Source organism: Stomoxys calcitrans, chromosome 3 (genome assembly GCF_963082655.1).
Source record: "Stomoxys calcitrans chromosome 3, idStoCalc2.1, whole genome shotgun sequence".
Classification (NCBI taxonomy): Eukaryota; Metazoa; Arthropoda; class Insecta; order Diptera; family Muscidae; genus Stomoxys; species Stomoxys calcitrans.
Window position 1 is genome coordinate 123,464,069 of NC_081554.1, and position 14,769 is coordinate 123,478,837.

The 14,769-nt window shown below is 39.8% G+C and overlaps 1 protein-coding gene across 2 annotated transcripts; it reads right to left on the reverse strand.

Moving 5' to 3' along the window:
• Positions 1-4,731: 4,731 nt before the first annotated feature.
• Positions 4,732-5,707, reverse strand: LOC106094427 (uncharacterized). 2 transcript variants are annotated; one of them, XM_013261642.1, is made up of 4 exons: positions 5,635-5,707; positions 5,318-5,573; positions 5,075-5,176; positions 4,732-5,005 (listed from the first exon to the last, which is right to left on the reverse strand). In XM_013261642.1, exons 2-4 carry the CDS (start codon positions 5,555-5,557, stop codon positions 4,865-4,867), a joined length of 483 nt encoding a protein of 160 aa, XP_013117096.1. In that variant the 5' UTR covers positions 5,558-5,573; positions 5,635-5,707; the 3' UTR covers positions 4,732-4,864. The 2 variants fall into 2 exon arrangements, with proteins under 2 accessions (XP_013117096.1, XP_013117097.1); XM_013261643.2 differs by having other exon boundaries at positions 5,640-5,664.
• Between the last annotated feature and the right edge of the window lie 9,062 nt (positions 5,708-14,769).

Sequence of the window (14,769 nt, forward strand, 5' to 3'; positions counted from 1 at the left end):
CGCCCTCCGAACTGCGACGGGCTGTCTCCTTAGTTCTCATGTGGACCACCTCCATCAGGAGACAAAGATCCTACCAGTGCGAAGACATAACTACATGCTGTCTAAGCAATACATTTTGGGCTGTTGTCGCAGAAATCATCCAAATCATCATCTTGTGGATAAATACCCACCGCCCAGAAGCCTTAAGGTAGATCTACACGATCTAGAGCGTGAGGTCCAGCGCTACAAGAGAGAACCTCTAGATCAAGCGGCATATCAAGCGGGTCTGAACCACTTTATGCAGACACGGTAGCAGACGCGTTAATTGGCTACCGGGTGAATGTAGTCCTTGGAGAACGACCGCCACCCATTGCACCCGAAGAAATCGACCTCCCCCGGCAAACCAGAGTGGTTCTGGCTCAATTACGTTCCGGCAGATGCAGCCGCCTCAATTCCCACAGAGCTAGGATTGATGCCGAAGTGCAAGATGTATGCCCCGATTGTAACCAGGGACCGCACGATACACGTCACCTGTTTAACTGCCCGGCCAGACCCACTCGACTCAGACCCAGATCCCTGTGGACGCACCCCATCTTAGTCGCGGAGTTCCTGGGTCTTGACACTCAACAGAATCAAGCAGACGAAAGATAGTACACAATAAACTGCTACAACAACAACAACAACAACAACAACAACAACTATATCGGGTAAAATATATTTACGGGAGCCATATCTTAATCTAGTCCGATTTATATGAAATTTTACACTCGCATTAGGCCGCATTAAAACAATTTACGCTAAATTTTGTAGAAATCAGTCCAAATTCTGCCTACTATAACCTTAAAAGTCCAAATTGGATGAAATATATATATGGGAGGTATATCTAAATCTGAACTGATTTTTATAAAATTTTGCACACATATGAAGACGTCAAATAAAACATCCCAAGCCAAATTTTGTAAAGATTGGATCAAAATTGTGGCTTCTGTAGCCTTAAAAGTCCATATCGAATAAAAGATATATATGGGAGCTATATCTTAATCTGAACCTATTTTTGTGAAATATTGCACTCGTATTGAGACTTTAAAGACAACAGTTCAACGAAAATTGTGGCTGTTACAGCCATAAAATTCCATATCGTATGAAATAAATATGGGAGCTAGTCAAATTTGAACCGATTTTGACAAAATGTTGCACATATGTGAGAATTGTGGCTTCTATAGCCTCAAAAGTCCCTATCGGATGAAAGATATATGTGGGTGCTATTTCTAAATCAATCGAACTCATTTTTGAAAATTAATAGCGTTCGTCCTTGTACAAAATTTCATGACAATCGGACAATAAATGGGACCGTAACTTGACCACAAGAATAAATGGACAGACAGTGATGCTAAGCCGATCGGTATACTTATCAATGGGTCTAGCTCTTCTCCTTCTAATGAAAATGAAAATTTTTTCAATTAAAAAATTAATTGAATCCATCATTTTTTAATTGAATCCGGTTTTTTTCATTTACGACCGTGATCGATATTCAGGCAATTTTCAATTAAAAAATAATTGATTCAATCTTTTTTTTTAACGGAGTATGAATTTTTTCAATTACGATCGGGATTGAAATTTTCAACTAAAAAATTAATTGATTCAATCATTTTTTGAATTGAACCTTAAAAATGTTTACATATAATGATGATTGAAAATTTTATCTTTTTCTATTAAACAATAATGGCCTGGACCACTAACTTTTTTATTTTTATACCCTTCACCATAGGATGGAGGTGTACTAATTTCGTCATTCTGTTTATAACTCCTCGAAATATTCGTCTAAGACCGCATAAATTATATATATTCTTGATCGTCATGACATTTTAAGTCTATCTAGCCATGTCCGTCCCTCTGTCTGTCGAAAGCACGCTAACTTTCGAAGGAGTAAAGCTAGCCGCTTGAAATTTTGCACAAATACTTCTCATTAGTGTAGGTCGGTCGGGACTGTAAATGGGATATATCGGTCCATGTTTTGATAAAGCTGCCATATAAACCGATCTTGGATCTTAATTTCTTTAGCCACTAGAGGGCGCAATTCTTATCCGATTGGGCTGAAATTTTGTATGAGGTGTTTTGTTATGACTTCTAACAACTATGTCAAATATGGTTCAAATCGATACATAACCTGATATAGCTGCCATTTAAACCGATCTGGGGTCTTGACTTCTTGAGCCTCCAGAGGGGGTAATTATTATTTTTTTTTTTTTTTTTTTTTTTTGGACTTTAATCGAAATGGCAGAGTACGACTCTATATGCCAGGTTGTACTTCCGAAGTTGGTGTCCCCACCAACTGTAAATTAAAACACGTGTATTAAAAATACAGAATTAAAACCAATGTACAGTTATAACTGTACTGTGTATAACGATGACTAAGCATCGAATCCCGAAGCGTCCGCTTCAGACGAATTCTAAATGCAAAGTGGTAATTATTATTTGTCTGAAATTATATACAACGGCTTCTTCCATGATTTCGGTTACGGTGGTGCTGAGATAGATATGCGACGTCATGACACCTATCACCTATTTACATGCCTGGCGAAACGAACGAATCTATCTGCATTATAACTGTAAACCGCTCTAACTGAGGAGACAAGATTTCTGGATCTAGATCTAGGGACCATAGCTGGATGTGATTAATCCCAGAATAGATCAATCTATCCTTACATACATCGTGGCTACAACATCAACAAAATGTCGAGAAAGGGTTAGTTTAATATGGAGCTTTCAATTCATGGAGAAATATATCAACATTCGAAACAGCCTGTAAGCCTAAAAGAGACAGTTGAGAACTATTACTGAGAATGTCATAAATTGTGAATACTCCGCCACTCTCATAAACGTATCGAACGACACTGTTTAACTATGACCACCGAACAGGATCAAACTTTGAACTCCGATCTATTGTGGATTTCATCTTACCTAATCTATGCAGAGCCCGACCACAGGTTGCGGATAGTGGAATGCTCCATACGGAGTAGCTGCAACTGCAGTCGCGGACAATCAGCGGTATCGAATGAAGAGTCTCAGTACGAGACCGGTTTGCACCGCTTCTTGATTAAACGCTGAGTACCTATGATTCCCGATATGGAAAAGGCGAGTTACTGGCGCCTTTATATAATCACATTCCCGCGGCGATCGGTTTTATGGACCGGATCAAGCTTGGTGAGGATCGCTACCTCCACATGCAAATATGTGCCTATAACAGGAACAATCAAACGTGTGAAAGAATAATATTGGTTATATATATCCTTTCGTTTAAATAGACAGTTTAGGTAAAAAGTCACCCTTCGTCAGACAAAAAACACACTATACAAGACATTGATGCTATCTCCGTTGTTATGCGAAGTACATGGCGTGTTTGAAAGAATGATTCTTTGTAAGATTTGTTTATCAATCTGCGTTGATGTCGAATATCGGCGTCGTATGAACCGCAAGCCGTATGAAGTCGTTGACAGAATTATCGAAATACAACGATTACGTTAGTTAGTCCACATTGTCAGAATGAATGAAGAAGCCGCAACTAAGAAATGGAATCGAACGGGGAAGATAAAAACTCCGATTGAAAGCTTAAGTGGGGAGACAACTCAAAGCTAGTGTCAGAAATTGGAGAAGGTGTGCAGAAGACCGAAGAGATTGGATATCTGAGTTCGGCTAATGGATCAAAAGATCTGTGAGAGCAGAAGAGCTGGTACTTGGCATGTTTGGGAGGCGGATTTTTCGTAACATGTATGAGCCAATCTGCGTTGGTGGGCAATATAGGCGTCGTATAAACCACGAGCTGAATGACGACGTTGACATAGTCAAACTTATCCAAATACAACGATTACGGTGAATGAAGATGTCCCAGCTTAAACATCATTTCAATAAGGACATCATTACGGTGCACGATAATGAATTTAACAATTAATAAAGCTTCTACAATATTTCTTAAGCTGCTATCACACGATATGTGTCAAATAAAAATAGAGCGCACTCTAATTTGCATGTACTCTCTATGTTATTTTTTTATTGGCATGTGTCTACACGTATGTTCAATGAAATAAGAGCTAGTTTCAATCGAAAGAGTTGCATATATATTCGATAATCCATTTTTAATATTAAACTTTTCTTAGAGTTGCTATCTTTGAAATTACATATGACTGCATGTATCGTGTGATAGCAGCTTTAGCAAAAATGTGTGAAACACAAATTTTTGGTTCACACTTAGGTTAATGGAATGTTCATGGGCAAATTTGCACTAATTTTCATTTCACGAATTCGCTCGCCATGCTAACATGTTTTGCTTTCACTCACCCATGGAGTTAAAAATGTTGTCCGTTTACCAAGGTCTTTTACATAATGTCCACATATTTTCTTAATGACAATAAATTTCAAGCCGATGGTATTTCCTAAACAAATGACTCGGGCCAATTGAAAGACAACAACAACAACCGTGACGATACCGTACGTTTACAATGTAAGAAAAACAAATCATAACTAGAATTCGTATTGAGTGTGATGCATTGCCACCATGATGGAGAAAGGCTAGCGAAAAAGAAACGCTGTAATAATTACCTAGAAATGAAGTAAGTGAAGAAATAATAAAAAAGGTTAAACATTAAAATCTGCACATATCAGCACATAATCACACCGTCATCTAGAGTAGAAAAAACTGCAAGGCAGAAGACGAAAGTGTTTTTACTAATCGCGTTCTGATATACAAACACAGCATTTAATGCAACGGCATAGTTCCATATAGTAGTTCTTCAATCATCGTTACGTGTATTCAAATTTCTCTATGGTCTTACAAATAAATGTTTGTTTATGTTCTCGACATCAAAATTAAACAAAAAGCTATCGCAACTTATATGGGCGACTGTTTGAAACCGCGGGCAGCATAATCACTGGGCTGTGTTCTGTCAGATACTTTGGGGTAACCCTCATCGCCAGGATTGCAGGCTTTGCGGGAGGTAATCACACGCCAACCACCTTTGCGGGTCCAGTCCTGTCAGAACAGAAACAAATTAAACTGTGCAAATTGAATGTTGTCTTGTTGTTGTCCTGTTGAACTTACATTGCGATTGTATTTGAAATAGTAGTGGGAAGCTAAAACAAATGTTCCGAATAAAGCGATTTTGCCAGTCCAAAAGCGGACGGTCCATGCCCGTTGGAAACCCTTCACATTCCATGGAACATGATATCACAGAGGATGAAGGTATTCGCAAAGATTTTAATTGAAACAGAAAAAACGTATTATTACATAATTCTACTTTGCAAATTTAAGCGTTTTGTTGAAATAATAAACAGTTTCACTTACCAAAACCGGGGTCAAAGCCTTATGGACTGCATCCAAAGGTGCTCTGTAGGCACGTTTAATGGGATTCGTTAACTCCTTCTCCAAGGCTGGAACTTGCCGTGGTTCATGGTGCAGTTCTAAATCTTTCAACCACTGTTTACGCCAGGCACGTTCGGCATCACTCATTCCCACTAGACGCTCGCGCTCCCTGACCATGCGGCCGGCAATGGTCATGGGTTTCACACCGGCTGTTTCTGCCATGTCTTTCTTTTATTTTCTATAAGAGAATTAAATCAAAATTTTTTTAATTTCAATGAAAATATGACGAACACACCAACCTTACAAAACGATTGACACAAGAAACACAGCTGTTAGTGAGCTGCATGATGTTACCGACGTCGGTAACTTTCGATAATTTTCGAAAGCTGAACACACAGGGTGACACAAAACAGTAAACTAATAATTTTTTTTTAAATAAAATCACGCATATAAATACGAAAATAAATACCACATGACTTTTTTAAAAAAAAGTTTCACTTATAATTCATTAGTAAAGCTTCAAACTATCCAAAAAAATACACTATGCAGAGAATTTCGGCTTTGGATACTGGAACTCCAGCCATATCGTATACAATTGATCCGAACTTAGAAAATCATCTATAATGGGCTGGGTCGGAATTCGCAAAAAAAGGCGAATGCCCCATTTGACGTATCACATTTAAGCTGAGTATTCTGTTCAGCCTTTCAGGCGGAATGCTGCCAAACTCCATATAAAAAACGTCGGTGAAACGCTGGAGGAAAATAGGTGAAAAAGTCGTACTCTGGTTATAGTGAGGAAAACGGCAAAAAGAAATTTTAGTGGCAACACTTGACATCATTGTCGGCATCAATTTTTGTTTTATTGGTTTCAATGATTCGTTTCTCTTCGTCTCACTTCAAAGGTCACAAGTTTTGATATTTACTGTAACAGGTACGCACTCGTACGTACGTTAATTGATCTCTTCTAGAATTCGTAAATGTGGGTAGTACATGTGGGTTTTGTGCGTTCAATGCCTTCAGTCGGAAAACGGGCATATGTGGCAGCTGCATACAAATATAGACAAATTTGGTCCATTCAGCTCAGTGTTAGGGCGAAAATGAGTAGTGAAAGCGTCTTTCTAGGCCCAAACGCTAAAATTGGGAGATCGCTTTATCCAAACTCGGCACGGTTGTCCATCTGAACTGAAGCTTTCTCATCGGGAGATCGGTAGAAAGGATTTTATATCAAGATATGGAACATTTTTGAACTTAAGGGCGATTTCAACAAACAGGCGGACGGGTATGTGTAGATCCTCTATGAATAACGACGATCTAGTACTTTGTAGATTTGAAAATGTATATTATGTAATTTGGTGTGTTCAATATGGCAACTGTTCGGAGGTGGCAAAAAAAACACTATACCACATTTTTGACTTGTAGAACATTTGGTAGGTTAAGGTCTGGTTTGGTAGGATTTTTTTTAATTTTTGGTAGGAATTAATTTTCTAGAGAGGCAACATTGATCACAACTAGAAGGAATCAGCTTTTCCATGAACAATATTTCCGGATTCCTCCTAATTGTAATACATCAAAGTGAAGGTAATGACCTCCTCTTTGACCTGGCATTCATACATTTTTGTATGAAGTCCGTTCCCGGTGTACAGGCTGGAATCAGCGTCCTGCCCTCCAGTTCTAAACAGAAATCTGGAAACATTGTCCGAGGAAAACCTGATTTTAGCTAAGTGTAATACGTAACATTGAAGGTAATGACCTTCTCTTTGACGTGGCATTCGTACATGGAATCAGTGTCCTGCTTACCAGCTCTAAAAAGAAATCTGGAAACTCTGTTCAAGGAAAAATTAATTCCAGCGTTGTGTGATACGTCAAATTGTGTGATACGTTAACTATAATTTGAGAAATTATAGTTAACACTTTTTTTTTGAAAAATTTCAAATATTTTTATCATTTTACTACGTGATATCATTTTAAAAATAATTAGTTTTACTGGTTTGTGTCACCCTTTATTTTCAGCTATCAAAAGTTACCGATGTCGGTAACTTCACGCAGGTCCGTATGGGTATGACATGCCAGAAGAGCTAAAACAGGGCCACTCGCAATTCAAAAATATAATTGTAATAGAATATAATTGCTTGCAGAGTTGTTTAGACATAACATAAAGATGTTATAACAATTGACGACAGATGTCGTTTCGCTTTTTACGAAGTTGAATTCGCCCATTTGAAATTTTAACGACCTTTGTATTAGCTGGTACTGTGTTCGTTTTTACATTTTGTTTGTGACTAGATTTTGAAGCAAAAAAACTTGCTGATTTCATTCATTAGGACATTGCCTCATTACTTATGAAAAAATGTTCATAAAAGTATTATTGTATGTTTTCATTGAGATTTTTGTAGTATTTCAAAAAAGTTACCGCGAAAAATATGTGTTTTCAACTGTGAGAAACGAACATAGTACCAACCTTACATCGAAAAGAAGTATCTGTGCAAGATGGGCGGGCATGCCCATAATGACTTTTAATGTAAAAACGATCAAACATTTACTTTAAAGGGTGACATATTACTAATAGCCGGTATTAAAAACTGAGTGAGGTTTTGCACGATTATTTCTGCTATTGCCTCCAATGTCCAAGCCAAACATGGCCCGATCCATAATCGTATATCGCTCTCCTATAAATTGAAAAGTGTTTTTCATATGTTAGTTTCGTTTGTATCACACGACCTGTACAACTCTACATGTGCTAATTTTGACAACTACATGCCGTGTAATAGAGCCTTTAATTATGAAGTCTGTTGACTGCTGCTTAATTATGAAGGGGATGTTAGAAGAAACAAGTAAAAGCGTGCTGTTCGGCCGGGCCGAATCTTTGGAACACGCCACAATGGATTCTGCTAAAAATTTAAACAAACTCAATTTGGTGGAAGGGCACACTTTTATTCTACATACCAAACTTCTGTCAAACTAGCAAAATTAAATCTTCTAGGAACCAAACAAGGAAAATGGAGAGACCGGTTTATATGGGAGATATATCAGGTTACAGACTGATCTAGGCCGTACTTAGCACAGTTGTTGGAAGTCATAACAGAACACCGCATGCACAATTTCAGCCAAATCGGACAAAAATTGCGGTTTGTAAGGACTCAAGAAGTCAAATCGGGAGATCGGTTTATGTGGGAACTATATCAGGTTATAGACCGATTTGAACCGTACATGGTACAGTTGTTGGAAGTTAAAACAAAACCTTATCTGCAAATTTTGAGCCAAATCGGACAAAAATTGCGGCTTCCAGTGACTCAAGAAGTCAAAACGGGAGATCGGTTTATATGGGAGCTATATCAGGTTATATACCGATTTTGACCGTACATGACACAGTTGTTGGAAGTTATAACTAAATACTACATGCAAAATTTCAGCCAAATCGGTCAAAAATTGCATCTTCCAGGGGCTCACGAAGTTGAATCGGAAGATCGGTTTATATGGGAGCAATATCAGGTTATAGGCCGAATTGAACCGTACTAGGCAGAGTTATTGAAAGTCATAATAAAACACTACATGCAAAAATTCATCCAAATCCGATAAGAATTGCGTCTTCCAGAAGTTAAATTGGCACATCGGTTTATATGGGAGCTGTATCTAAATTTGAACCGATATGGCCCATTCGCAATCCCCAACAACCTACATCGATATAAAATATCGGTGCAAAATTTCAAGGGGCTAGCTTAAAGCGTTCCACCTCTATCGTGATTTCGACAGACTGCCGGACAGGTGTACATGGCTAGATCGACTCCGAACGTCGAAACGATCAAGAATATATTGTATATACTTTATGGGGTCTTAGAGGAATATTTCGAGGTAATACAAACGGAATGACTAGATTAGTGTACCCCCATCCTATGGTGGTGGGTGTAAAAAAAGAACACATATGTAAAAGTATGTCTCAGTGGATGTTTATAATCACCACTGAATGTATGCTTTCCATAAACTTTTTTCTTTAAATTTAGATACAAAAGGCCATGCCAGTCATATGCACATTAATAGAGCAATAACAGTTCCAAATTTCCAAAATGTATACCAATGAATGGATCAGGTAGCTTCTTTACAGTAATATCATCTCTCTCAACAAAATTTCTGTTGCAGCCTAGCAGCAACATTAGCAAAGCCAAACTTGTATCTCTGTGCAGCTTTCTTTTCGACTATTCGACTTCAAAATCGATTATTCGACTTTTTAATCATTGAAAGTCGACTTCGACTTTTTTACGCAAAAAGTGTGTCTATTCACATCTGCATATCGTATAAACTTCTCCAGCAGTATATTAAAGAGATCGGACGATAAGCTGTCTTCTTGTCTGAAACCTCGTTTGATATTAAATGGTTCGGAGAGATTCTTTCCAATTCTTACTGCGGAACGTGAATAATAAGTGTCATCATGCAGAGTCTTATTAATTTTGCAGGCACACCAAAATATCGAAAGCAACTTTGAAGCCAACAAAGAGGTGGTAGGTGTTGAATTGTCCTTTTCGGGTCTTATTCAGGATTTTGCGCAGTGTGAATATCTGGTCTAGGGTGGATTTACCAGGTCTAAAGCAGCATTGATAGGGGCCAATTATCTCATAGACTTTAGGTTTTAATCTTTCCCACAGTACGCTCGAGAGTTTCTTGTATGCGATGGGGAGTAGACTTATTCCTTTGCACATTCCGTCTTGTCTCCTTTCTTGTGTACGGGACATTGTATGATGAGGTTCCAATCATCGGGAGTGCGTTATTTTAGCCAGATGCGCAGAAAGGCTGATGCATACGCCTTACCAGCGTTTCGCTTCCGGCCTTAAATAGTTCAGTGAGTAACCCGTCGGCTCCTGCTGCCTTGTTGTTCTTCAGTCTGCTCACAGCTACTTGGACCCCATTCTGACTAGAAGGTAAACATTCTACGTATACCATTATCAGGGATTGGTTCTGAGGTATCCTCTTCGGCGCCAACGTCGGACACTAGCAGCTGGGTAAAATGTTATTTCCATATCCTCAGCATGTTATCTGTGTTAGTTACCAGATTTCCTTCTTTGTCTCTGCAGGAGGATGTGCCTGTACCAAAGCCATCGGTTTGTTGTTTAATTCTTTGGTAGAATTTCCGGACTTCATTCTGACCTCTGTACATATCAATTCGCTCTCACTCCCGTCTTTCCATTTCCTTTTTCTTTCTGCGGAATAGACGTTTCTCCTCTTCTCCCGTTACCTCTCATTCATCTCGTTTTTACTGATTGCACGATTGCTCTGTATGACGCATTCCTGGCTTCAGCAGCATCTCGACACTCTGCTTCTGGTACCCAATTTCGCGGTATTTTCCATGGAGTGGGCAATGGTTTGCCACTGCGCCATTATATCATCGGAACAAGGAGGGCTTTCATCAAGAAGTTGGGTCAGTCGAGTGCAGTGTCAGACAGCTTCCGTGCAGTGTCAGATCGTACATTCCTCGCCATGCTCAAACAGGCGCGAACCTTTTCTGGTATGAGGTAATGATCCGAATCTATATTCGCTCCTCGGATCGATCGTACATCTAACACACTGGATGAATTCCTCCTGTTTTGATCGGGTAATTGTCATGTAGCTTTGTGAATATTTTTATGTTGAAATCTGATGCTGCTAACTACCATGTTTTTTGCCGCGTCGAAATCTATTGGTCTCAATCCATTATGGGAAGTTTCTTCGTGTAGGCTAAACTTTCCGACTGTTGGACCAAAGATGTCTTCCTTCCCTATTTTCGCATTAAAATCTTCTAGTACGATTTTAATATCATGGGCGGGGCAGCGGTCATATTCCCTCTCCAGGCGCTCGTTGAATATATCCTTGCTCTGCTCGTCCAAGTCTTCCGTCGGGGCAAGGGGACAATAAGGCTGATGTTAGAGAATTTGGCTTTTACGGAGTAAAGCTGGAGACAAGGTGTTTCAGTCTTCGACTAACCACAAATCCACAGCCAAATACATGCCTCGTGTTACGGCGGCTATACTACACTTCCTGTAAGGCGGTAATATCTGCCTTGTACTTCTCTAATACATCCGCCAATATCCGCGTATACTGCACCTTCTCCATAAAGAGTGTGGACATTCCGGGTGCAGATCTGCAAATCATTGTCGTTTTTTCGTTTGCGTGGGTCGTCAACGTTAGGGGGGTCTGTTTTTGCTATTCCTTTCTTTCTCAAACTGATTCCTATAGCTTTCCGGGGGCGGGTTACTGGCCCAGCGCCCCAACCGCATGGGTTTTGTGGGATTGCACCTATATCTCTCTTTGTGGCGAACCGCTTGCTCCAAGATCCTACGCTCGCCCCCAGCCGCCCCTTACCTGGGAACAGAGGCTGATGTTGGCCATTGGTTATTTCAAGGCGCCAATAACTCGCCTTGTCATCTCGAGTATCATTGGCACTCCGTATTTTATTAAGAGCCAGTGCCACCTGACTCCTCACTGTGACTCTCCTCTCGAAAATCGCTGACTGCCCGCGACCGCATAAAAACGAAGCTTTCCAGTATCTGCAATCTGTGGATGCGGCGGTAGTTTTCAGCCAATGGACACCGTGATTACGATGGACACCACGCAAAGAGCTCAAAGTTCCAGCTTGTATGATGCTCATAGTTATCCCCTGTCGGCCGGGTCTAAAAAAAGACATTCTTGGATTATTGAAAGATTTAAATTGCGAAAATATCTTAAAATAAATAAATTAAAACGAAGTAAGGTAAAACACGGTATTTAACGAAATCAACAACTACTATCAAGAGATAGGTCAACATAACTCCGTATGAGAGCGCTATGGAGGCCACCGTAGCGCTGAAGTTAGCATGTCCACCTATGACGCTGAACGCCTGGGTTCGAAACCTGGCGAGAACATTGGTTACCCCTCTCAATGCTGGCGGCATTTGTGAGGTACTATGCCATGTACAAACTTCTTCCCAAAGAGGTTGCGCACTGCGGCACGACGATGAGACTCGGCTATAAAAAGGAGGCGCCTTATCATGGAGTTTAAATGATCATGGGCGCAATTGCATTTTTGGGTCTCCGTAGGGCTATATCACAATATAGTCCGATAATCAATTGTTAAAAGAGTATGTTTTAATTCTAATTACATTGTGCTTGCGAAAAAATATCCTTAGTCAAATAATATGTTCTTTGTTCATTGTCAGATGATATCTAAATACTGAGTTGCCATCTAGCTTCAATGCTTTGTTGTTGGGCTTCCCAAACTCATAAGCCTAGTACTGATTTCGAGTTTTCACAAGAACAGCTGTAAAGACGCACTTTAAAAAAATGGTGACGAAGATAATGCGAACACATTCCGTAAAAGTGATACTGAGTTCTTTGAGCAAAATAGTAGCGACATGTCGCTGCATCAGTACAAATTTTGAACAATTTTATTTGCATATGTAATTAAATGCGCACGAAATGGGCCGAATCAACTCTGCTTCAACACTGTTGCCTTTGTTGTGTGTTGTTTTAATACCCACCACAGTAGGAATATTCATTTAGTCATTCCGTTTGCAACACATCGAAATATCAATTTCCGACCCTACAAAGTATATATATTTTGGATCGTCGTAAAATTATAAGACGATTTAACGATGTCCGTGTGTCTGTCCGTCCGTCTGTTGTTATCACTCTACAGCCTTCAAAAATTGAGATATTGAGCTGGAATTTGGCACAGATACGTCTTTTTGATGCACGCTGGTTAAGTTCTTAAATGGGCCAAATCGGACCATATTTGGATATAGCTGCTATATAGACCGATTTTCCGATAAAGGTTCTAATGCCCATAAAGACTTTATTTTTCATCCGATTTCGTTAAGAACTCCCAAAATGCGACCTTAATACGGTTCTGATCGGACTATATTTAGATATAGCTGCCATATAAACCGATCTGCCGATAAGGGGACTGAAGCCCATAAAAGCTTTATTTATTACCCGATTTCGCTGAAATTTGAAACAGTGAGTTTTTCTGAGCTTCACGGTATCCGACCTTAATATGGTTTAGATAGGTTTATAATTGAATATATCTGCCAAAAAGACTACTCAATGCTCGCGCCGAATTTGGGTGCATAAGTTATCCAATTTTCACCGGATTGTGACGAAACGGGATTTACATATTTACCCGAGGTGGTGGGTATCCAACGTTCGGCCCGGCCGAACTTAATGCCTTTTTGCTTGTTTGACTTTTGTTTGTGCTCTGACGAAGAAAAGCGCCCGCCGCAGTTTGCAATAATTTAATAGGCATTTTCGCTATGTCTAGGCTATAGACATAAATCAACGTTTTTACTTTTTGATGATTGCTAAGTTCAAAAATGGATTTTTGCCTCTGAAATTAGTAATTGGAACCATTGTGGATCGCGCCAGCGCAACAACACCTCGTTGTAGATATCTAGCGTGTATTCATGCCTCCACTAAGTCGCGTTCGTCTCTCTACTGAAATCTGATAGCGCACCGCTAATCGCCATTGCGCCAGCACAGCAACACCTCGTTGTAGATACCTAGCGTGTATTTATGCCTTCACAAAGTCGCGTTCGACTCCCTACTGAAATCCCATAGCGCACCGCTAATCGCCATTGCGCCAAAATCTGTAAAGTCTGGATACTACGGGCATTTCGTCAGTACATGCCTGCAGTCCTTAGATCTCCCACAAGTCCAAGTCACTCTAGAGCAGGAAAGCATTAAAGGAACTATTTAATCTTATACTGTTTTGAACTAAGGCTCTTAAACGATGCTTGTTGAATATAATTGAGAACTCAGGTTCCGTTGATGTGAATTGGATTTGGTGAAACTCAGGTTCACTTCTTGAAACTATTCCCGTTCCGGTATACTTACAGACGCTGGGTAGTAGTGGAAACAAAACAACAAAATGTAGAATTCTTCTTCATGAGCGGTTTTATTTTCTTGTGAGATGTCTAGTCGATGACGGTTGCTAACCAAAGAAGAAAGAAACTCGGCTCGTAGCTCGCAGGCTACCTCCATATTCCAAAGAAGTGTTGCCACTCATCATTACTAGTACCGGTTTCTTATTTAATCAATTCCAATCTATCTTTTAATCCATTACATTGGAACATACTAATCTATTACTCATTAACGGTTTCTTACGATTAATCATAGTTCAAATACTTCATTGAGATCTTAATATAAATTCAAAATTGTTGGGATAAGTCTATTCAACAACAAACGATGTGGCTGGAAGGTCAGTCCATTCAACATGCTCCCCGCCTTGGGCAGAAAGGCCAATTATTCAGGTGTCCAGAGCTTCGGTCACTCGTTTTAGGGTTCTTATGGCCAATTGAATCATGTACCGAGGTACAGATGATCTGAGACCTTCGACATTGTTTCTGCCCATCGGTGCTCGGACGATAAGTCTTCTCGCTCTACGCCTCTCTTCATCAAATTGTCGTCTCGCTTCCAGTCTATTGGGGTCTTCATCT